This window comes from Lemur catta, chromosome 1 (assembly GCF_020740605.2).
Source record: "Lemur catta isolate mLemCat1 chromosome 1, mLemCat1.pri, whole genome shotgun sequence".
In the NCBI taxonomy this organism is placed as follows: Eukaryota; Metazoa; Chordata; class Mammalia; order Primates; family Lemuridae; genus Lemur; species Lemur catta.
Window position 1 is genome coordinate 145,771,215 of NC_059128.1, and position 25,675 is coordinate 145,796,889.

Here is a 25,675-nt window from a genome sequence, read left to right on the forward strand (position 1 = left end):
ATCACTCGGCCCATGCAGAGAATAGCCCGCTGAAGCCCAGGGTCGTGACTGTGGTGAAGCTAGGGGGGCAGCCCCTCCGTAAGATCACCCTGCTTCTCAACAGGCGGTCGGTGCAGACGTTCGAGCAGCTCATAGCGGACATCTCAGAAGCCCTGGGCTTTCCCAGATGGAAAAATGATCGTGTGAGGAAACTGTTTAACCTCAAGGGCAAGGAAATCAGGAGTGTTTCTGATTTCTTCAGAGAAGGGGATGCTTTCATAGCCATGGGCAAAGAACCGTTGACACTGAAGAGCATTCAGGTGGCCATAGAAGAACTATACCCCAACAAAACCCGTGGGCTGACATTGACCCAGCACAGCCGCGTCCCTTCTCCACGGCTGAGGAGCAGGCTTTATAGCAAGGCTCCAAAAGGGGACCACCACTGTGGGGAGTCTGAGACTGCCAAGAGCTGCAGTGAGGCTGCAGGGTGCAAGATGGTCATCAGGCACCAGGGAAAGACCCCCGTGGAGCTGGTGCTGGAGGACAGGGCAAGGGCGCAGATGAAGAGGGCGAGGGGGAAACAGGAGCCTGAAGCCGGTAACAAGCCGTCCGGGGAAGCCACTCTGGAGGAGAGGCATGCAAAGGGAGAGAAGCACCTGGGGGTGGAGATTGAAAAAACCTCTGGTGAAATTATCAGATGTGAGAAATGCAAGAGAGAGAGGGAGCTCCAGCAGAGCCTGCAGAGGGAGAGGCTCTCCCTGGGGACCAGTGAGCTGGACATGGGGAAGTGCCCCAGGTACGACGTGGAGAAGCTGGTGAGGACGCGAAGCTGCAGGAGGTCTTCCGAGGCAAACCTTGTGGGCGAGGAGGAAGGGTGGAAGGGTGACAGCCACAGGAGCAGCCCCAGGAACCCCACTCAAGAACTGAGAAGATCCAGCAAGAGCACGGACAAGAAAGAGGACAGAGACCCGCAGGGTCAGGAAAGCCATCCCCAGGGGACAGCCAAGGCCAAGAGGGACCTCGGGGAAGTTCTAGCAGTCACAGAGGAGGGGCCGCGGGAAGGGAAGAAAGACACGAGGCACGCTTGCAGGAGCAAGCATGGTGGCTGGCTCCTGAGAGAGCGCCAGGCTGATGCCGAGAGGCTCCCCAGGACCCCGGGGGAGGAGAAGGAGGCAGAGAAGGAGAAAAAGCCGGGGGCGCCAGCGGTGAGAAAGACGGCCCTCAGAGATGAGCAGCCTGCGAGGGCAGAAAGGGAGCCCAAGGCCAGACCGGAAGAGAGCCGGCCGGAGCGGCTGGGCGGCCGGAAGCCGCGGCCCGCGGGCGTCCTGGCGGCCGACGTGCAGAAGCACTACGAGACCGGCCGGGTGCTCGGCGACGGCAACTTCGCGGTGGTGAAGGAGTGCAGGCACCGCGCCACCAGGCAGGCCTACGCCATGAAGATCATCGACAAGGCCCGGCTCAAGGGCAAGGAGGACATGGTTGACAGTGAGATCCTGATTATCCGGAGCCTCTGTCACCCTAACATCGTGAAGCTGCACGAAGTCTACGAAACGGAAACGGAGACCTACCTGATCCTCGAGTACGTGTCGGGCGGGGACCTTTTTGATGCCATCATAGAAAGTGTGAAGTTCCCGGAGCCCGACGCTGCGCTCATGATCATGGACTTATGTAAGGCTCTTGTCCACATGCACGACAAGAGCATCGTCCACCGGGACCTCAAGCCAGAAAACCTTTTGGTAAGCCGTGATTTTTGATGCTATGGAAGAGGCTGTTTTAAAAATATTGGATAAAATAAATATTAATCGCTTCATACTGTCGCCTTTACATACTAGAACATTATATTAACATCCTTATTCCAGTATTTAAAACTTTCATTATAGTTCATAAATGGTTTTTAAAATTTCAAATTATTACAGGGGTACAAATGTTTTTGGTTATATGGATTGCTTTTATAATGCTTGAGTCAGGGTTATAAGTGTGCCCGTCACCCAGATAGTGCTCATTGTACCCATTAGGTAGGTTTTCACCCATCCCCCACCACCTCGTTGCTTTCCATTGAGTTTTACTGCCCTATATGCACGTGTGCTCATCAGTTGGTTCCAATTTAATAGTGAGTACACATGATGCTTGTTTTTCCATTCTTCAGATACTTCACTTAGGCTTATTGCTCTGTAATTTTCTTTTTTGTTGTGTCCTTTCTTGGCTTTGGTATCAAGGTGATACTGGCTTCATAAAATGAGTTGGGAAGGATTCCCTCCTTCTTGATGCTATGGAATAATTTCTGCAGAATGGGTACCAACTCTTCTTTGTAGATCTGGTAAAATTTGGCTGTGAATACATCTAGTCTGGGGCTTTTTTTGTTGGAAGTTTTTTTTATTACTGCTTCAATGTCATTGCTCATTATTGGTCTGTGCAGGAGTGCTGTTTCTTCCTGAGTCTTGGGAGGTTGTGTGTTTCCAGAATTTGTCTATTTCTTCTACATGTTTTGAGTTTGTGTGCATAGAGATTTTCATAATAATCACAGATGATATTTTGTATTTCTGTGGTATCAGTTGTGATATCTCCTTTTTCATTTCTAATTGAGCTTATTTGAGTTCTTTCTCTTCTATTCCTGGTTAATCTAGCAATAGTTCTACCAATTTTGTTTATCTTTTCAAAGAACCAATTCTTTGTTTTCTTGATCTTCTGTTTAATTTTATTGTTTTCAATTTTGTTTAGTTCTGCTCTGATCTTAGTTATTTCTTTTCTTCTGCTGGCTTTTCCTTTCCTAGTTCCTTGAGACATGTCATTAGATTGTTAATTTGTGTAATCTTTCTGTCTTTTTGTTGTAGGCATTTAAAGCTATGAATTTTGCCCTTAGAACTGCTTTTGTTGTATCCCATAGATTTTGATAGTTTTTGTCCTCTTTGTCATTTAGTTCAAGGAATCTTTTAATTTCATCATTGATCCTATAATCATTTAGCAGCAGGTTGTTCAATTTCCATGACTTTGTGTAGCATTGGGTATTTCTCTTGGAATTGATTTCTAGTTTTATTCTACCATGGTCTGAGAAGATATGTGGTATGACTTCAATTTTTTTGAATTGTTGAGCCATGTTTTGTGTCCTAAAATATGATCAATCTTGGAGAATGTTCCATGTGCTGATGAGTAGAATGTATATTCAGTGGTTTTTGGATAAAATGTATAGATATCTGTTAGGACCAATTGTTTTATAGTCTCATTTAGGTCCAGTGTTTCTTTATTTATTTTCTGCTTGGATGATCTGTCCAGTTCTGTCAGTGGGGTGTTGAAGTCCCTGGCAATTAGAATACAATGTTTCTGTTTATCTCTCTACTTAGATCTAGTAGGGATTGCCTTATGAATCTGGGTATGCCTGTGTTAGATGCATAAATATTTAGAATTGTTATGTCTTCTTGTTGAATTTCTCCCTTTACCATTATATAATGGCCGTCTGTCTTTCTTTACTATTGTTGAGTTAAAGTCAATCTTATCTGATACAAGAAGGTTGCACCTGCTTTCTTTTGGTTTTCATTTGCATGAAATATATTTTTCCATTCCTTGACCTTGAGTCTGTAAGTGTCCTTGTGGGTTAGATGTGTTTCCCGAAGACAGCAGATACTTGACTTGTATTTTTTTATCCATTCAGCCAGCCTATGTGTCTCGAGTGGGGAATTCAAACCATTTACATTTATAGATGGCATTGATATGTGGGATGCTGTTCTGTTTATCCTGTTGGTTAGTACCTTATTATTTGGTTTTACCTCTTACGCTATTTCTTTGAGCTCTGAGCTGTAGCTTTTGGGTAGTTTTACACTGAAGGGTGACCACTGTGCTGATCCATGTATAATGCAGTACTGAGTATTTCCTGCAGGGCAGGTTTGATCTTGACAAATTCCCTCAGTGTTTGGTTGTCTGGAAATGTCTTTATTTCTCCTTCATTTATAAAACTTAGTTTTGCAGGATATAAAATTCTAGGCTGGCAGTTGTTCTGTTTAAGAAGACTGAAGATGGGGTTCCAGTCCCTTCTGGCTTGTAAGGTCTCAGTTGAAAAGTCTGCAGTTAGCCTGATGGGTTTTCCTTTGTAAATTACTTGGTCTTTTTGCCTTGCAGTTCACAGGAGTTCCTCTTTCATATTGACTTTGGCCAGTTTGATGACTATGTGACTTGGTGATTGACTCTTTGCAATGAATCTCCCAGGTGTTTGTTGAGTTTCTTGTACCTGGCTGTCTAAATCTCTAGCAAGACCAGGGAAGTTTTCATCAATTATTCCCTCAAATAGGTTTCCCAGCCTTTGTGCATTTTCTTCTTCTCCCTCTGGGATGCCTATGATTCTTATATTTGGGCATTTTACACAATCCCAAATTTCTCATAGGCTTTGTTTTTTCCTCTTAATTCTCTGTTCATTATTTTTAACTGACTGATTTAATACAAAAGAGTTGTCTTCAAGCTCTGAGATTCTTTCTTCTGTCTGGTCTAGCCTATTCTTAAAACTTTCCACTGTGTTTTGTATTTCTTTAAATGAATTTTTCATTTCCAGAAGTTCCATTTGGTTTTTCTTTAATATGTCAGTTTGTTTGGTGAATTTTTCATTAATATCCTGAATTGTTTTTCTGATTTCTTTGAGTTAATTTTCCATTTTCACCTGGATTTCATTGAGCTTCCTTACAATTTATGTTTGGAATTCTTTATCTATCATTTTAATATTTTCATTTTGGTTTGTATCCATTGCTAGAAAGCTGGTGTTCCCTTTTGGGGGTGTCCTTTCCCTCTGATTTTTCGTGCTTCTGGAGTTCTTTTGCTGATTCCTTCTCATCTGGCAACATGATTGAGTCCTGAGGGTACTGGGTTTGGCCTGTGTGCCTGTCCCCAGGTCCCTGAAGATCAATCCCTGACCATGCTAGGGAGAAGTGTGCTGGTCCTGAGTTGCTTATGGAGTGTTCAAGCAGGTTTGGTGACCCTTTCAGGTTGCCTCTATCCTGCTGTCTTCACTTGTTCTCAGCAGTATGAATTGTATTGCATCCCGTAGCTTAATCTCTGAGATGGCAGGTGGTGCTTGTGAGTACAGATCAGTCATGCCCTGCTTGATTGAGTTGATAGACGCTGTGATGAGCTGTAGAGTTGTTCTCCCTGTTAGTAGTGGTTGGTGCTTGCGTGAAAGAGCCAACTGTCAAGGTGTTCTTTTGTGTCCATGGTAGGCTCTGGTCTCCCAGGTGGCGCACTTAAGTGTGCCAAGCTTTACAAGGGACCCTGTAGGTCCCAGGGGGTTGCTTAATCTCCACCACAGCAAAGGTGGAGGAGCAAGGCAGATTGTGGTTAGGTTGCACGAACCTGTAAGGCTTCGCAAACCCTTGGATGAGCCCAGAGGTTGCTTTTCTGGCCACCAGGGGGAACCACTGGGCGGAATGTCAGGCCAGGCTCTCTAGACTGGGTGGGCTATCTGCAGAGGAGGGGCCTAAACTCTTGGTTGCTATGGCATTGGGCTGGCATCTTCCCATCCTAATCCAGCAGGGCAGTTTGCCTGTAGGGAGGGGTGGGTGCTTTCCCAGATCAACATGTCTCTGACCTTCACTGCACCCTCCCATCAGTTCTGTCCACATGGGCTCCCTTGCCACTTGAGTCCAGCTCCCAAACCTCCTCCTGGGCTGTGTGTTTGACCCAGTAGTGTGCATCTTTGTGCAATGCTGGTAGATAGGGTGCTCCTAGTTTGGGCACCCCTTGTCCACTACCAGTCCTCAAGGGAAGAGGCGCAGGTCCCACTCTCTGTGGGACCTCAGCCTGGATTACATGCCCGCTGGAGAGAAGCGGCTGCTCACTAAATTCTTATTCAAACTGCTCACCCTGTTGTAAGGGGTGGGGGGAGGGGCCACTCCCAGTCAGCCCACATGCCTGAGTGCACAGAGTTTGGTTGCTATGGATATCAGGGCTGAGTTCTTCCTCTCCAGATGACACACCCTAATCCAATATGGGGGTCCTCTGTGGGTATGGGGTACTCTCCCAGAATGCCACCTCTGGGAACTCCATGGCACTCTCCTTTCTGTTCTGTCCACATGGGCTTCCTTGCCTCCTGCGTCCAGCTCCTAGACCACCCTCTTGTGTCCCCCAGCAACCCGCTCGGGTCTGGGGGGCACTGGGTCTGGCCTGCTTGTCTGACCTGCTGGTGTGCTACCACATGAAATGCCAGTAGGCACAGAGCTTCCAAATTGGGCCCCCTGTGACCACTGCAGGACCCAGAGGGGAAAGGTGTGGGTCCTACCCTCCATGGGAACCTCAGTCTGCGGCATGCACCTGCTGGGGCAGGCAGCTGCTAGCCAAAATCTTGGCTGAAACTGCTTTGCCCATTGAGTGGATAGGGGAGGGGCAGGGAAGGAAGCATCTGAAAGGGACAAAACTGGTTCTCTGGTCTCTCACGTCACTCTCCTAGGAGTGGAGCCCCCCACAGACTGTCCAAGCTCCTGGATCATACAAGTTCTTCCCCTATTCCATGTTTGCCAGTATGCCTGGGTTTGTGGAGGGTGGAAAAGGGAAACTTGGTGGCCTGCTGGTCACCGAAGGCATGTGGTGGGGGAGAGGGGAACCCCCACCATACCTTTTCGCATGTCTCTGAGCCTCTTTGGATTTGATCCTTGCTGATATCTTCTCTTCTTTATCTTCTCTGCTTTGCGACTTTCCTCCATGAGGCCCCTGGCAGGCTCTGTCACCTCTTGCTGTGATCCACACCTGAGTTGTATCTCTCCTCCCCTCTCCTTTATGCAATGTCCTACTTTTATGCTGAGGCAGTCCTGCAAGCTATGTCACTAGTTGGCCATAAATCGGTTTTGATTAAATTACTGGAAGATAAACCTTCCTATTTAAATAAAATGGAAAATGTTTCCTCATCCCTAGGAGAAAAATACTTCTGCCTTGATAAGGACCATGTGGACTTAATTTCTTGGGCATTTGCACATCCTCCGGCCTAGGTACTGGGGCGACTACTGGTCCAGCTTCTCCTCTAGGCTTTGCTCCCACCATCCACACTCTCCCACCGAGACACCCTTGTGGTCCTTTTGAAGATAACACTTTGCCCAGGAATTCAAAAGGCACAGGGCTACAGGAGACTGTGTGGAGTGTCTGCCTAAGAGGCTGGCTCCTGAGTCAGATAACCTGGGTTTGAATCCTGGCTTTCTTAGTTGCTTTCCCTAGTCCTTCACTTCTCTGTGCCTTAGTTTCCTCATTTATAAAAGAGAAATGGTAATATCACTTATCTTGGAAGGTCGAGGGCAGATTGAGCATAGGAAAGAGAAGAGCAGCTTCTGACAGCTGGGAGCTGGCCTGGCATTCTTATCTCAGCCACGGCATTCTCCTGTTGAGCATAAACAATGTCACAGATCACCAACATCAGATAAGGCCACTCTGTGATCATGATAGAGCAAGGCAAAAGCAAAACTCCTTTATAATAATGTCCAAATGCAAATAAAAATAAGAATATTGTTCAAACCACGAATATGGCCACATATCCACCATTTGGCCACTATGAATCACTGCCTTGCTCCATTCTTCCCACCTTCACATAAGGATTGTTAAGATACCCAATCTTAGAATTACCCCCATGTGCTGACACTATCCAGTCCAGAGAAAAACCTTGCTTTCTTGAACCCTTCCCCAAATCACCTGACACATTCCCAATCTTATAATAAGTCCTTTAAACACCCTCTTACTTTGCTGTCCAGATCCCAAAGCTATGTGTTCTTCCTTGTTGTAGTGAGTCAGTAAAACCAATTTGTTTGACTACAAGTGTGTTGCCCGTCTCATGGTTTTTGTCAGGACAACATGCCTCATACTGGCACCCTGTGATGTCTTCACCCCACCTTCTTTGTAGCTCCAATCACAGTGTGATACATTCTATTAATATATTTACTTTTCTATCTTCCTTTTCCTCTTACTGAAAGTTTCATGACAGCAGGGACTTTGTTTTATTCAGACTGTACCCTGAAACCTAGAATAGTTCTATCACATGGTAGACATTTAATAAATATTAATTGGATGGATGCATAAAGACTATAGCTTGCTGCCAGGGAAATAGCAAACATTCCATTGGTGGCAGCTATCATACTATTATGGCATTAAAAATACCCCTAATATCAAGGTGGATATCGTGAGTAAGCATTCAAAGCCAGACTGCTGCCAATATAGCAATAGTGAATGGAGACAATGATCTCAATAAGCCATATTTTTTCAGGTGTGGAGGGCAGGGATTTAGCTTGTTTCCTTTAATTTCCGTGGTTGTAGACCCTGCCTGGACACATAATCTCAGTGCATTCACCTGTCTGCAAACTGCTCCCACAAACAGGGTGAGACACTGAATGAGTCAAGCTAACTATCTGGGGAAATGAGGTCTATGTGGACCACTAATTATCTGCAACCTTGTTTTTGCCAAAATTCATAAAATTGCAGAAACAATTTGACTGGTTGCCTGAGTGATCTGCATTATCATCGCATAATTCTCTCTTTGGAAAATTTCATTTTTGCATTAGTTGGGTGTCCTTGTCATTTCTTTGCTCACTTTTTGAGTCTGAGCCCGAGTGGTTTCCATGTGTGATGTGCCGCACACTCTTTGTTATGGACACTTTGGAATTGCAACAGAAACAGTGTTCTTTGATAGCTCTGCTGTTTTCACCGAGTTGTCTGAGGAGGAGAGATTCTGATTAGAGGCCTGGGTAGGTCCCGTGAGCTGAACATTTCAGGCATGTGCCTACTAAAACATTATAACCGTTATACAAGTTCTCAAATATGTGGAATGAGATCATTTACCCTATAGGATTGTTTCCTTTTGGAGACAGTTAGCTTAGCTTGCATTTTCTAGCAAGGTCCTAGGACCAGTCTGATGAGGCTCACTTGTGTGAAGGGACTTCCATCTCAGCGATTTTTGAAATGGAGAGTTAGCACTGTTTTAGATTGCATAGAGAAGTTTGTTGAGGAAGTGGAAAACTGCAAGGAATATGTTTATATTCAGAGCTAATTGGCTCTGAAAAATCATTTGGTAATTTTTCATGGATTTAAATGTCAGTACATAATGTACTTTTAGTGCTTTGGGGCAATGAAGTGTGTGTGTGTGTGTGTGTGTGAGAGAGAGAGAGAGAGAGAGAGAGAGAGAGAGAGAGAGAGAGAGAGAGAGAGAGAGGGAGAGAGAGGGAGAGGGAGAAACTACAGAGTAGCTATAATTTTTCAGTCTAAATACATGAGTTGTTCACATGGAGATGTTGAGGCAAAAATATAAATAAATACATGAGTCGTTGTTTATTGGTTTTGTTTCTAATTGATATGTAGACCTTTTTCTCTTTTCTGATTTTGAAGAAAGGCCATTTTTTTTCAAATAAAAAACTTTCTTTGTGGTGTTATGCTTTCTTCAGAAACTCTAGAAAGCTACATATTTGAGCCATCTTTTGGGAAACAGCCTGATATATTTGCCCTCCTGTGGATAATTTGTCAGCTTGAATTTATCAAAATATTAATAGGTTTGTCACATGTATAAAACATGTTTGTCCTTTCTGTAGGTGAATAAAGTTCAACATACTGTTATGTCAGAAGTCTAAATGCTATCTAATGTCAATGCTTTTTGATTTTTCAGATAGAGATAGAGATAATGTTGGATCTGACAATTAACTCATTGTCTGGGTTTAGAAAGATATCATCTCTAAACTTGCTGATATAATTATATTGCAAATTTGTTTCATCTTCTAAGATTTAATATTAATAAATATGACTACTGTCCATCAATTAATGCTATTCAGTTGCCTTTAATTTAGTGTTTTGCACTTGTTTTGAGCTTTGTATTGTTAAACTAATTGTTTCTTCCTTGAATGGATGGCTACTGTCTCTATTCAGACCTGTCTTTGCTAAGCTTAGGAAAGTGATTATGTTAGAACTAACTTGATTACACAGCTGGTTGTAACTGTTGCTACTTTCAGAGACTTTCTGAATGTGCTAAAAGCCCCTTAATGAATATGGCAAGCTTATCATATTGTTTTAATCAACAGAAATATTTATGTCTGATAATTGGTCCCTAGAGTAAAATTTTAGGCCTGTATTACTGAGTTCATCTATGACTACTGATCACATTTCCTGATAAGATTCTAGTGCTTTTCTTCCTTTAAGATTATTTAGACTCCTGAGATCTTGCAAAAGAAGTTTTAATTACAAGAATTTTCAGCTTGCAGAAATATCAGCGTTAATTGCTTTTTCTGCCAGTAGGTGCTCCCTTGGAGGGGTTGTTGGCTGGGCCCTGGGGAAGGAGGGAGGAAGCAACCAGGAGCTGGAGAAGTGATGATGATCAGACCAGCTCACACAGAGTGGGAAGGGCACAGGCCAGGTTATTTATAGCCAATGGCCGAGCGATCACATCCCAGCAAAGAAAGCTGGTTAAGCAGGGTGGGAGAAGAGACTGAGATGTCAGATATGAGCAGGGTCATTTGAGAAAATCTCTCCCACAATAAGGGGAAGAAAAAGATAGGTTCCTTCTCTAGAAACAGGGTTGAAAGGAATGAGATGGGTGGGCAGGCTGTTGTACCTCACCTTGCACAGAGGGAGCTCATTTTCCCAGTTCCCCAACTGCCTCCAGCTCAGGTGCTATAGCTCTGGAGTGTGTGGAGAAGGGACCCTTGGAATCCAGGAGAGATGGTGGTGGGGGCTGTGGGGACTAGTAATAGCTTGGTCAAGGACAGAGGTTGTACCCTCTTTCTGGCCTTGTGTTGGTTCTAGGAAGAGACAGACTTGTTTAGATATTTAACTATTGAATATGAGTAGGACAGGGCAGTGACTGTTGTCCCCAAGGGTGGCAAGGAAAATCTAGAAGGATAAAAAGTAGCCAGACACACTCCCTGCCCATTCCCCCTGTACAATAAACCTGTTCATTTTGTTGATGTGATTTCCCTAAGTTCTTCTTCCACTTCTACTTTGATAAACGAGGACTCACTGATTATAGTGTGTGAATCAGTGATTCTGTAATGCATTATTCTTCCTGATCAGCAAGACTTCTCTTATACCAGCTCTAATTTCAACCTCTTTACTCCTTAGCTTCTAAGACTGAGGTGTCCATGACTCCTCATTAATGGTCCAAGTATTCATGAATGCATTTATACATCAGTCACATTAATTTTAAAACATTGATAAGAACTATGGAGCAAATGTTAAGTTATACTTAATAAAATGAAGAAATGTAGATTTAACAATGACATGAAATTGCTAAAGAAAAGGTACAGTGATACAGGCCTTTAGATCATCAGCCGATTTTGATCAAGTTAGTGAGAATACTGTTCTGTAAGAGATAGAACTCTTGAAAACCGCAGGGTGTATTCTTGTCAAGACATTGCAGTTATGACTTTAGGTTTATATCAGTGAGAGTGGCTTCCAGTATCCATTTCAGCAATTTCTAGGACAATAATAGTATCTGTACACTCAGTGAACCTACATATTGTCCAGAGTTTGCCTACATAGGCAGAGAGTTTTCAGGAATTTCTTAGTCTTCAAAATTCTACGTATTGGGTCATCTTGATGGTTGAACATTTTTTTCTGTTAATTTCGTTTAGAATGTGAACAAAAGTCCTCCAAAAAGGAATTTGGAGGAAAGAGACTTTATTCTAGTGAACAGTTTGCAAACCAGGGGGAGGCAGCCTTTGGTGTAAAAGGAATGTAAATTCCAAAGAACAAAGAGACAGTTCAAGTTTTATGTCAGGGTCCTGCCCAGGTTCCGAATGTCTGTTTATGCAAATGAAGGATTGAAACTCAGTTCTGATTGGTCAGTGCAGCTGAGTTGCTGAGTTCTGATTGGTTGGTACAGCTGAGCCCTGATTGGCCTGGGCAAGTGAGCTCTGATTGGTTGGTTTTAAATTCCCAAATCAGAAGTCTTTATCAGATGTTTCTTTCAAATAGCTGGTGGTGGTGGTGTAGGAGGAGGAGGATTTCTGGGCGTAGTTTCTCCTTCCCTTGACAATAGGGACTGGTTTGGCTGGATTGTAGAAAGGAGGTCTTGTGATACTTTTACAACATCTTTTTGAGAACACAGAGTATGTGACCACTCCCTCATCTAGCCAGGCAGCCTGGCTCTGTTCTAACTTGGAACACCTCAGTTAGCCACCGGGAGTCCATTTTGTCTTGATGGCCGGGGCGTACATTAACAGAAATAGCCACCTAAAAGGATAGATGTCTGATAAATTACCATCTGCAGTAAATTATCAACAACAAGGGCAACTGTGAAGCATGATTCATATTTATCAAACTTGGTGAATATCCTCTAAAACTGTGACTTCATTTCCCCAAGGAGCCTGAAGGTCAGGCCATTTAGTAAAGGAAAATAATAGCAATTTCCTACAGTCCTCTCAATGCCTGTGTTCATGTGTGTTATCACCTCTCTAAGAGAGCATAATCTTGTGAGCCATTTGAGGGTCTAAGATTAAGTTTTTAAAAAACTCTTTAAGGGCATTTTCAAAATGCCCTTAAGTTGAAGAAGCAGCTCAGTAAATCTCCTGAACAAGTTTCCAAGGTCTAAGGTCCGGTTGTCTAATTGTGGTAACATGAAATCCACAGGTTCCATTTCATCTTCTTCCAGAAGTCCCACATGTTAGGCTTTATGTGAGGGGAGGGAGAGGGTAAGGAGTGAGGAGCCTGCTGCCGTGGTCCCAGCAAAAGATGATGGTGACTTGGTCTTGGGGGTTGCAGTAGAGATGGGGAGAAGTGGTCGTTATAATGGTAAAAACAAGATTTGCGAATAGATTAAATGTGGTGGATGATGAAAGAGAGGACTAGGGGGGTGGGGGGAATGACTGATGTTTCTGACATGCAGCTGGGTCAGTTGTGGCCCCATTTTTCTGATGGAGAAGGGAAGTTTCAGTGCAGTTGCAGGGAAACTTGCTGTTTCCTTCCCCTGAAAACTCACTCCTCGCTTCTAAATATGGCTCACCTTTCTTTCAAATGTTACTTCCTCATGAGTACTTCCTTGACCACCTGTTTAAAATACCAACCCCTGCCACTGTGCCAGCATTGTCCAATAGAATCTTCTGTAATGATAGAAATATCCTGTATGTGCACTGGACAATATGGTAGCCGCTAGCCACATGAGCACTTGAAATGTACCTTTGGTGTCTGTACCTTTGCCAGCTACTTGGGAGGCTGAGAAAGGAGCATCACTTGAGCTCAGGAGTTTGAGGTTGCAGTGAGCTGTGATATTGCCACTGCACTGCAGTCTGGGCAACAGCTCAAGACCCTGTCTCAAAAAAGAATTTAGCAAAGATAAATAAGCTTTACCTGTGTCTTAATTTTTCTTAAGGGAGCCACTCATTGTTTCGTCTGTACTCTGCTGCCATCTTCTGTTTAGTGGTGAAAATTGCAAGATCACGTTTAAATTGAGGCATCATTGAAGGAAAGAATAGAGGCTAATTGTTCAGAAAAAATAAGGAAAAATTCCTTTTGAAAGCTTTGAGATTATCCACATGTCATCTGGATGCTGACATAAATAATATAGATCACCTGGATTCAAAGCAGAACACTTTGGTGTGGCTGGAGAAGGGGGTGATGGGTGCAGACAGATAAGTCGTTACAGTGCTGTGTAAAGTAATCTCTTATCACCTTGTAAGTTAGAGAACAGAGGAAAACTGAGCCCCAGCAGGAATATGACCCAGAACAACAAGTTTAGATAGACTGGAAGATAGAGACGTAGGGTGAGGGCAGGTGAGACGTTGTGCAGCGGGGCTAGAGGTGGGGCTCCCAGTGCAACCTGGGCAGGCCTGGGAAGGCTTTCTGAGTTTGGGACATTGACGTGGACCATTTAATGGGTTCTTTGGCTGCCTTGATGGCTACCCAGTGCCCAGTCAGCTGACAGTCCTGAGGTCCACTGCTCTCATCAAATCACACCTGGTATGTGGTGTCTAGTTCTGGTCATTGTTTGTCAGAAGAGGCATTGATGACATGGAGACCGTCCAGAACTTTACTGTGCACACATATCACTCTGGGATCTTGTAGAAATGCAGAGTCTGGTTCTGTGGATCTCGGGCTGCTGAGATGTCTAACAAGCTCCCACATGATGCTGATGGCGCTGGTCCGGGGGCTGCACTTAGAGTAGGGAGGAGTGAGAGGGTGATGGTCAGGAGTCCAGGTCAGGGTTAGTGAGATGGAGGATCCTCAGATGCTGTATCGGTCAGGATTCTCCAGAGAGACAGAACCAATAGGAGATATATTTATAGAGATATTAATATATGAGAGGGGATTTATTAGAGGAATTGGCTGACATGATTATGGAGTCTGAGAAGTCCCACAACTGTCTGCAAGCTGGAGACCCTTAGATACCAGTAGCGTGGCTCAGCCCAAGTCTGAAGGCCTGAGAACCCGGGGGGCCACTAGTATAATTCCGGGAATCCAAAGGCCAGAGAACCTGGAGTTCTAATGGCCAAGGATGAGAAGAATATATCCCAGTTCCAGGAAGGGGGTGGTGGGGGGGTGGGGGGGAAGAGAGAGAGCGCGCATGCGCAGGCGAGCAGTTTGCTTGTTCTCTGTTATTGTTCTGTTTGGGCCCCAGCCAGTTGGATGCTGCCCGCTCACACTGAAGGCAGATCCTCTCTGCTTGGTCCGCTGAGACTCACATGCCAGTCTACTCTGGAAACACCCTCACCCCACACCCCCAATGTCGCTTTGCCAGCTCTAGGTATTCCTTAATCCACTCAAGCTACTTACAGTTAACCATCCCAGATGCTAACTTGCAGAAGCCAGAAAGCAAGCTGGGAATTTTTGTGCTTGTTTCCCATCTCTTGGGGGGATGTGTCCTTATTCAGGGACACTCCAGAGGGCAGATTTAGAAAACAGGGGTGGGGGTGGAATTCCGAATGAACATAGGGGTGGATCTCTTCTCAAGTTAAGCTGGCCATAAATGGGATGGACTACTGCATGAAGTTGTGGAGTCTTTCATTTTGCGATTTCATTCAGGCATGAATGACAGTCTGGTAGGAAGATGTTTTAGACAAGTTTTCTGTTTGGGTTGAGGTTTGAATTTGATGGTCTCAGAAGTCCCACAGATTCTAGGAGGAAGAATCAATCCAGGAGAACATCAATCATTTAATTTCAAAGATTAAGAGAGGTAGGAACTATTCTAAAGCCAAAAATGTGAGGTGCCTGTTGAAAAAAATAAACCAAAAACTCATGCAGTGTATGTCCTTAAATGTAATTAAGCTGCTTATGTAGGTGAAATAAGTGATAACACTGAAAAATATTAAATAACTCCTGACAACAGAAGCTGGAGACAGAAGAATTAAAAACCCTGAGCAGTTTGGAGCCACTTTCTGGAAGGGACAAATGATACCACTGACCTTAACTACCCCTGGGTTATGCTTGTGTGATTGTTGTTAACTCAACAAGAGACTCAGAGAAAAGCTGAACCATGAAGAGACAAGAGGAGGCATAATATATTTTTAGACAGCCCATAAAATAATTTAAAAACAGATTTGCCATTTTGAAAATATATCCATCAGTATGTGGACACGTAGCATAATAAAATTTCAAAGTAAAAGCCTGAGTTTCCAAAACATTTAATCTGCTACTGCCTCAGTGGAGCCAAGTTTTGGAATTGGGGGTTTCCATGAGGAAGGGAATGTTTCAGTTGTTTTGCAATAGGAATATACATCTTACTTTGGTGTATTAAATCGGCCACATGTTTTTGATGCTGATCATTTTGGTTGGGAATATTTACACATATTTGTGAGGGACATATTTTTCTCAGAAATTACCCAGCAAATGTGATTAATGTAGATAATCCATCTGGTAATTCTAGGCACCACACTATTTTGTCTTCCTTCCCTTCCAAACTAGATTTTCTAGCCTAAATTATTCTGATAATTACCCCTGTGGTCCCCATTTGGGCTATGTCTGTCTCTGCACCCATATCAAACAGAATTTTGTTTTAGTTTTAAATTTATGGCTTTCCATTTGGTTAGGTTAATTATGGAGACATTGATTAGGTTGTCTGGTGGTGATTCAGGCTCAGTAATTAGGATACATGCTGCTTATAGAGATGTAAGCTCACTGGCAGGAACCAAAGCAGGTGTGGAGAACTTATTCTGGCCTGGAGAGACTGGGAGGATGGTTATTCCCCCTGCCATTCTCGGCTTTGATGGGGCACAAGGAGAAGCAGAGTTCCCCCGTTGCTGCCTGCCCCCACACGCTGCAGCGCTGGGAACCTTCGTCCAGTTCCAGCAGAGGTATGATGGTGTGTACCTGCAGTCAAACTGATAAATTCTCCTCTAGCTGTGGTGGCACCAGTGAGTCTCTTACTTGGAAAAGATTGTCCAGGTTTGTCCAAGTAACTTTTCAAGTAATGTCCTAATTAACTGCTTAGTTCACCTTTAGTCTGAGCAATCAGTGTCTATGATGAGGTACTGAACAGTTGTTCTTAGATCTTATTTGTTTGTGTGCTAGCTAGTATTGAAGGAGGCCAGAGTTTGAATTGTGCCTGATTATTTAACCTCTCCCCAAAGTGGAAAACTGCTTCTATGGCATGGGATACCAATGCATCTTTTACTTGCTGTAAGATATGCTGGGTTTGCCCCTTCATTGTTTGCTTGTTTAATTCTTTTTTCCTGTGAAATATAACATACCTTTAGTTTTATTATTTCTTGCATAGTGACCTAACTGCTTGCTGTGCTTGCCTACCTCTTGAGATTCATTTCTTTTAGTTTAAAACCCAACTTTTCCTAACAATCATCACCTTATATGCAAATATCTTGAGGGTACAGGAGGACAGGACATACTAACTTGACAGTGAGAATTGGTTTACCAGACATTAGAAAGCCAGTCACCTGGACTTGTTTGAAGGAGTGAGACTCTGGTGGGATAAGTTTTGATGGGGACAAGGAGGGAAGAGTTAAGTCTCTGTATCCATTCAGAGTGAGGATAGCTGCATCTTTTCTCTCGTTTAAAAAATGACTAATTCTACCCTTCTCTAAAACCTGGTGGAAGTCCGAGGCAAACTGGGATTGCTGGTCGCCCTAGGGCTAACATTTTGCTAGATAGATTACAAACATTGAATGGAACTCTTGACATAAGCCTATGTGCTGGAAATTATCACCCCTTCATCCACTCCTGTTGTTTAACAAATGAGGAAACAGAGTCTCAGATGAGTAAAGAAATTTGTCCAAGCCGATTCAGCAGCAGTCTTGGAGTTAAAATTATTCAAACACTCCTGGCCTGTTTAATTCTTTTTTTTTTTTTTTTGAGACAGAGCCTCACTCTGTTGCCCAGGCTAGAGTGCCATGGTGTCAGCCTCGCTCACAGCAACCTCAAACTCCTGGGCTCAGGCGATCCTCCTGCCTCAGCCTCCCGAGTAGCTGGGATTACAGGCATGCGCCACCATGCCTGGCTAATTTTTCTATACATATTTTTAGCTGTCCATATAATTTCTTTCTCTTTTTAGTAGAGACGGGGTCTCGCTCTTGCTCACGCTGGTCTCAAACTCCTGAGCTCAAACAATCCGCCCACCTCGGCCTCCCAGAGTGCTAGGATTATAGGCGTGAGCCACCGCGCCCGGCCCTGGCCTGTTAATTCTTAATCCCCCATCCCTCCCAAGTAGGACCTATATTTAATACCGCTCTCCTGCTTATTAGTCTACGTCTTCATTTTAATTTCCAGTTTTTTTCCTTTCTTTTTTCACTCTGCCCAGATTTTGCACTACTCACAGGCATTTTCTAGTTCTCATTAAAGCTAGTCTGTGCTCAAACTATCGTTTATCCTTGTTCTAACTCAATGTTGTCCAACTGAACATTCTGCAATGATGGAAATGTTCTCTGTGTTGTCTAATATGGTGTCCATGAGCTACGGGCAACCATTGAGCACTTGAAATGTGCCTAGTGCAGCTGAGAAACTGAATTTTTAGTTTAATTTTAATTTATACATTTAAGTAGCCACTTTTGACAATATGGTGCTACCATATTGGACACAGTAAATCTAACTCATTCGTTTTTTTTTTTTTTTTTTTTTGAGACAGAGTCTCACTTTGTTGCCCGGGCTAGAGTGAGTGCCGTGGCATCAGCCTAGCTCACAGCAACCTCAAACTCCTGGGCTTAAGTGATCCTACTGCCTCAGCCTCCCGAGTAGCTGGGACTACAGGCATGCGCCACCATGCCCGGCTAATTTTTTCTATATATATTTTTAGTTGGCCAGATAATTTCTTTCTATTTTTAGTAGAGACTGGGTCTCGCTCTTGCTCAGGCTGGTCTCGAACTCCTGAGCTCCAGTGATCCGCCCATCTCGGCCTCTCAGAGTGCTAGGATTACAGGCGTGAGCCACCACGCCCGGCCTCATTCGTTCTTTAGTTGCAGATGTGAGCACTTGTCACTGAAGTAAAGTTGGATTTGTCAGCATTGGGCTAAATTATAAGCTCATATAGGTTTATTGTTTGCTTATCTTGACCTTGCGTGCTTGCTGTCTCATTAGTATTCCTTCTTTGTTCTCATTACAGTTTTTGTGGTTTTGGGGATTTTTGTCTCTTACAGGTGCAGCGAAATGAGGACAAATCTACCACTTTGAAATTGGCTGATTTTGGACTTGCAAAGCATGTGGTGAGACCTATATTTACCGTATGTGGTACTCCGACTTACGTAGCTCCCGAAATTCTTTCTGAGAAGGGTAAGTGTTACACATTGCTCTGTGGGATTTTAGCTCACTTACTATCAAATGTTTTATTTTTAATATTTAATACTTTTCAACATGGAACAGTGAGAAATTTCAGAGAGTTGGCACTAAGGCTTGGGCTTGGACTTTAATGAAAATATTTGAAGCAGGCTTCCTTGACCAAAGCATGAGAGCTGTTTCCTCAACAGGGCTGTCCTTGTTACAGAAGACAAATTGGCATGCGTGTGTGTGTGTGTGTGTATGTGTGTGTGTGTGTGTGTGTATCTGTCTGTCTTTGTGTGTGTATGTGGGCAGGACAGTGAGGTGAAAGATGGTAGAGAATTGAGTGAAGAACTCAAGCAAGCAAGGCCCTTTATGCCACTGACCCAAGGCAACCTCTGATGGGAGAAGGTTGAAGCAGTCCTTATGGTAATTGGTTTAAAAATTCCTTCACCAATCTTGCATTTAAAGGGGATCCCATTTCAAAATCCATGAATATTTATTACCTATTTGTGTATTGTGTCAGGATACAATGAGCTGTTTTAGTGACACATTCTGTAAAGTATATAGAAAGGAAATAATAATTATTTTATGGCTTAATGTATATGAATATTTGACTGCTGTGACACTCCAGGAGAAATCAGTTTATCCACCCTAGGTAAGATGGGGAAGCTTTGGGATGTAGGGTTGGTGGTTGGGAGGAAGGGAGGGATAGTTTCCTGGGAGCAGATGCATCCAGGAGATGAGAACATATGAGATCATGCATGAGGTCGGGTGGTAGAAACATTGGGAAGACTAGCCTCAGTGAACCAGAGAGAAGCACAAGTTGGTTGGATAGGTTGAGCCTAGATTCCCCACAAATGGGAGGGCTGGGCAGAGGTTTTCAGACTTGGTGTGGCCACCATAATTCAGAGGGACTGTACACATTTAAATGGAAGCATTGAGGAGCTGGATAAGAGAAGAAGGAAAGCAAATAGGCAACATGAACTCTTGGGGAAAGCACACATTGGTGATAGCACCAACTTAAATAGGGTGTTGGAAAGGAAAGCTCTTTTGGGAGATGGAGGATGGGGTGAGTTAATTTTTGAACTTTGTAGAGATAATCAAGATAGATACAGTTGTCCAGTTGGCAAGGAGGTGAAGCCCTGGGCTGAGCATGTAATTTTGAGACTGCACAACAGAGCTGGTGGCTGACCTGGCGAGGTAATGAGCTCCTTAGTGGTGCCAGCAAGGGCAGCTCAGGACAAATTCTTGAAGGAGGCCAAGAGTTTGGGGATGAAAGAAGGAAGGGGTAGGGTCAGCAGAGGATGGGGCAGCTCAGAGGGAGGATCTGGAAAGTGCAATGTCACAGAGGCCAAGGGGACAATTTCAAGAGGATGAGGAGCCCCAGCCAAAATCAGTCCCTCTCAAGAGTGAAAGAGGGTTGAGAACTAAGAAAAGGCCATTAACATTGGCCAGAAGGGGTCATTACTGACTTATCCTTTTAATATTTTCCTGCTGATTTATGTTTTGACAAACTTACTTGGGGGCTTAATAATGAATAACTTCCAAATTAAAGCTGCCAAATGTATTCCTTTCCTAAATGTCAAATGTTGGAAAGTGTTTGAATATATATATATGTATATATATATTGCTGTTAGAACTTTTGAGAGGATGATTGAGTAATACGTATCAAAAACTTTTACCACATATTATTTTGTGCATTTCATTTCTAGAAATTTATTTTAAGAATATAATCAGCGATGTTCACAAATATTTAATATACAGGGATGTTCATCAGAAAATTCCTCACAGTTGTTAAAAAATTAGAAACTTAAATTACAACACAGGGATTCAATACGTAAAGAGAATACTGACAACTATTAGAAATCATGTCTGTGAGGAATTTTTTTTACATTAAATAGGATATAAAATATATACAATGTGATCCTAACTTTGTTTAAAAAAGTATGCTTGTCTCTGTGTGTATGTGTGTGTGTGTGTGTGTGTGTGTGTACGCAGGTGCATGTGTGCATGCAGGGGGGATACAGCAAGTAAACATCAGTTTTATCATAATCATTTAAAAAGCTAGTAATTGATATTTTTTAAATAAGAGAGAAGGCAATGAATAGATAGGAAACAGAAACTGCTGGTGTAGACTAGGGCTTCTCAAACTATCTCTGGCGAAGGGCCAGGTTTTAAAATTTCCAATCCAGTGCGGACCTATACATGGTCCTGCTGCATGTGACTAGAACACACCTCGTCCCACATGCAACTCATTGCATGTGTTTGATAATCACTGAAGTGATCCGTGCCCTATTCAACGAGATGTGTCCACTGATCATGCATTTGAGTGTCACAGGCATGACAAATTGCTATAAGAGTTTCCAAACGCTTGCTTTCAATTTCTGTGCTTATTTTTATCACAGACCAGTAATAAAAGATCACAAAATGGCAGTGGTCCACGGACCAGACTTTGAATAACATTGGTGTAGACCCCTCGTTTTTAGGAGTTGGCCACAGGGCAAGCTGTGGTTTGCCAGTAAAGGCCACTCACAAATTTGGAAGTGGCTCTTGGTTACTGAGAGCTGAGGTCCTCTGTGACTTAGATCTATTTAGAACCACAGTACTCCATCATTTATTTCATCACATTTGACGCTGCCTGGCTGCAGGCTCACTTGTATCTCTGCCTCTGTTTGTGCAGGTTACGGACTGGAGGTGGACATGTGGGCTGCGGGCGTCATCCTCTACATCCTACTGTGCGGCTTCCCTCCCTTCCGCAGCCCAGAGAGGGACCAGGACGAGCTCTTTAACATCATCCAGCTGGGCCACTTCGAGTTCCTCCCCCCGTACTGGGACAATATCTCCGATGGTAAGATTTGGGGTTCCCCATGATGAAGAGGAGGAGGCAGGTTTTTCAGGTTGGATGTGTAATAGGGTATGCAGGGGACCCCTCCAGTGCCTGGCATAGAATTAGGCTGTCAACATGTCATGCCTCATCCTTTACTTCCTCAATAGCTTCATGAAGGTTTGTGCAGCACTCCAAAAACATGACTTGCTTTGAGATTTAATATAAAAAATTCTAACCACCAGTTGTAGTCACCAAGTGATTTTCCTTAAGGCAATTAAGGAACCCCAGCATTGAAAAATATCAGCAACATTATAACTCTCATTTGGAAAGAGAAAGGCCTTCTTATATACAGAAGTGTGTCTGAATGGAACAGACTGAAAATGCTTATTTTACACATGCATAATCAGAGGTCCTGTAGGGGCATACTTGAAGCACATGAGCTCTGCAAGGTTGAGGTGAAGGTCTCAGTTACTTTTTAGTGACCTAGAAGCACACATGATTCTCCTCCTTTTTGGTCCTCAATTCCATTTGATTCCAAATGAAATCTCTCCCCACGTCTCTACTGTTTTGTTTGTACTACTCACTGCCCTTGGAAAACTGAGAACTAAATAATTGGGGATTTGAGATCTTTGAGTCCTTAGCTTAAAAAGTAGAACAGGAGTGATAACTTTTTTTACAACTTCCCCTAAACATGCCATTTAAGAGTAGCTATCCCCAGCTTCTATCTATCTCCTCCCTGGAATTAGGGGACAAGGGAAGGAAAAAGCTTCATTTTTTTCCCCCTCTTAAATAAGGTAGGGAGTGGGTGGCTTGCCACACCTAGAGTCAGGGTCTTAAGCTAATCAAGGCAGTGGCAACTGAGGAACTGAAGGACTAAAAAATCATTTAAGAAAATTTTAAGCTGGGTGTGGTGGTTCACGACTGTAATTCCAACACTTTGGGAGGCCAAGGTGGGAGGATTGCTTGAGGCCAGGAGTTCGAGACCAGCTTGGGCAACATAGCAAGACCCCTTCTCTACAAAAAATAAACAAATTAACTGGGCATAGTAGCACATGCCTATAGGCTCAGCTACTCAGGAGGCTGAGACAGGAGGACCTCTTCAGCTCAGGAGTTTGAGGTTGCAGTGAGCTATGATGATGCCACTGTACTCCAGCCTAGGTTGTAGAGAGAGACCCTAGCTCAAAAAAAAAAAAAAAAAAAAAAGAAAGAAAGAAAGAAAGAAAAACTTTATGGGCCCACAGGCCTTAGAGGGTTCTGCTAGGGTCATTACCTCTCCCCATAGAGTATGGAGACTATGGGGCCAAGGTGATGTGCCTCCTAGAGTCCAGGTGCCCTCTTCTAGGCCACTTCATTGGGACCCCTGAATTCCCTGTTCAAATAGCTCAGGCCCATTTCCAAGGTTTGTGAGACCTCTTTCCAGCGACTCCCCACTGTGCCAAAGGGTAGCCAAGGAGTGGCTGTTTGGAGGGTGGAGAGAGAGCTTGGACATGTTGGCTAGGGTATACAGTTGTCCATACTCGTACATGAGGATTCTCAAATTAGCCTTCCAGTCTCGGGTCCTTTGAGACCCTGAAGGAGTGATGCTGGTCAGGGTGGGGCTGGGGCACTTTCTGGGCAGAATTTACCCAGCTTGAATTGGATGGGGTAGGAGAACTCTGTGGCTTCCATACTTAAGAAGTGGCTGGACATGGGTGTAGGGGAGGAGGTGATTGTTGAGTGAGCAGCTGATCTTGAGCAAGAGGCATCCCTCAATAAGGGTAAAAAAAAAAAAAGTAGATGTTTTCTTCTTGTACAGTTCTTGAGTGATTGAAGAGCAGGCTCAATGAGCCAGGCTGGGAGAGCCAGCAAGCTAGGGAGAAACCAGTGGTCACCACAGCTGTCTGGAATCAGTCATGGTTTTGGGCAGACAATGTAATTAATTTTGAATTTGCACTATTTACTCCTTAGATTTCTTTACACTCGTTTTTCAATATTGTCAATATTTATTGATTTAGGAAGATTGAACATATTTTATTTAACAACTTGTTATTTTCCATTTAAAACCTTGAAGTGTATAGACATATGATATGTGGCCTCCATTTGTTCTCTTGCCGTGGGTGCCATGGATGTCAGGGGTGGGCCTGGCTTCATGATTCTAGAGAAATGAACAGACATCCTCTAGAGCTGTGCTGTTCCACCTGGTAGCTACTGGCCACACATAGCTATTTAAATTTAAATGTAAATTAATTCAAAGTAAATAAAAGTTTAGTGCCTCAGTCTCACTAGCCAGGTTTCAAATGCTCAGTAGCCACAAGGGGGTAGGTAACGCAGATACAGAATGCTCCCCTGTTCTATTCGACTGTGCTCCTCTAAAACATGCAAGAGCCTTGTGGCCAACCCACAGTACTAACGTGGATGTTTGTGTTCTATTTCATGTATGGGGAAGAAAAATTCAGAACCACCTGCATTCATCACATTTTCCCCTTCTTCTTTCATTTCAATAGCTGCCAAAGATCTGGTGAGCCGGTTGCTGGTGGTGGACCCCAAAAAGCGCTATACAGCCCACCAAGTTCTTCAGCATCCCTGGATCGAAACAGGTGGCAAGACCAGCACAGTGAACCTACAAAAGGAAGTGTCCCCCAGCAGCGAGGGCCACTTCCGGAGCCAGCACAAGAGGATTGCAGAGGAGACATTGTAGTTACCACATCAGGCATCTGTTCAGCCCCCAGTTCTGCTCCAGGACAGAGAAAGTTTGAGAGAAAAATAATTAAAGGAGTTTCTTCACATAATTGGAAAATCAGAGAGAGAGAGACACTCAGTATATTTTAAAGCCTATTACAAAAGTAAACTGAGTTTTAATGTTAAATGTTGTAACATATTTTTAGATTTGTATATTTGAAGCCTTTAATGCATTTTTTTTTGGGTAAAAATTATCATCAGTGAGGAATTTTGGTAATAATGATGTGTTTTGCTTTCTCTTTGTAATCATGTTCATGTTGTACCACAGGAGTGGTGCTTACCAGGGTCTAAACTCCCCCTGCGAGATTAATAAGGTGCACTGTGGTCTTCCTGTGTTAATAAAACCTGCTCTGACTAATAGAAGTGGATCTGTATTCTGATTACTTCTTAATGCTGGTGATGAGAACTCAGACATGTCTCCTGAAGCCAATTTGACAAAATGGAGTTGTGATGAACACTTGATGAATTGACAAGATCTGTTTATTTAGGATGTGCTGACCTTGGTCTTAGGCATTTCAGTTTTACTGAAAATCAGATTTGGTGCAATCTGAAAAATGGAAAGAAGAAATCATTGAATCATTCTTGCCCCTGTAATACCCAGTTATATCACTTTTCAACCCAATTATCCCTGAGCCTGAGTGACTTCTACATGAAGTCAGGCACTCGGGCTATGACTGTGTTAATGTTTTCAGGTCACAAGGGAGCCATTTAGTGCATGAATATGTCAGAAATGCAGTAAATGGATTACACTGTAACTCGAAGGAGCTCAGAGTTCAGGCACATTCCTACCTGCAGGACATACATACAGAAGGCACAGAACACATGTTCCAGGTTTCTGTACCAAAATGTTGGTCTTTTCAGATGATTCTGGGAGTATGTATGAGCTGAAAGCAAAACATATCTTGGTATTTTCCAAATTGACCTTTCTAGAGTATGTGTGTTTGTAGGCCACAGAATCAGTCAAAAATGTGGATTTCTCACTTCTATTTTACGTTCCCTAACAGTTTTGGAGTCATCTGGGTGGAGGAGTGTATTAGTCAGGAAAACAGGAATAGCACTAGAGAATTTAGTATAAAGAATTGCTTAAACAGGTGTTGGAAAATGGAAAAAGCACAGAAGAGACTCTGGAATAACTTAGAGATAGTAACTTCTGGAAGTGGCTTTCATTCCTAGGTGCAGAACCAAGGGAAGAGGTTGGGTTATTAGAACCCAAGAGCTTGGAGGAGAAACCTCATATAGTGGAGACTGTAGTGTGCCACCCAGATCCTACTTCAAGACCAAAGGGAATAAACTTCTTGGGGTGCTGCTGGCTGACAACCTTCAGCTGTCAGCCCTCTGCAGGTAATACCTTAGCTGGGAAGTCACCTTGTAGGTCCCTTTGGGGCAGGCCCCATCTAATGATGGGTCCATGTAGGGTATGAAGGCCTGGCCCCTTGGCCCTGACTGGGGGCCATGCTGAAGGGCCATCCAGCCTCAGAGCTCCTTGTGGGGGTTGGCTGAACCCCTGTTTTGACTGCACCTCAGCCC

General features: G+C 43.6%; 1 protein-coding gene across 1 annotated transcript; it reads left to right on the forward strand.

Moving 5' to 3' along the window:
• DCLK3 (doublecortin like kinase 3) lies at positions 1–24,505 on the forward strand. The gene is made up of 4 exons (XM_045555704.1): positions 1–1,715; positions 18,483–18,615; positions 21,284–21,451; positions 23,914–24,505. Exons 1-4 carry the CDS (start codon positions 264–266, stop codon positions 24,105–24,107), a joined length of 1,947 nt encoding a protein of 648 aa, XP_045411660.1. The 5' UTR covers positions 1–263; the 3' UTR covers positions 24,108–24,505.
• The last annotated feature ends 1,170 nt before the right edge of the window (positions 24,506–25,675 follow it).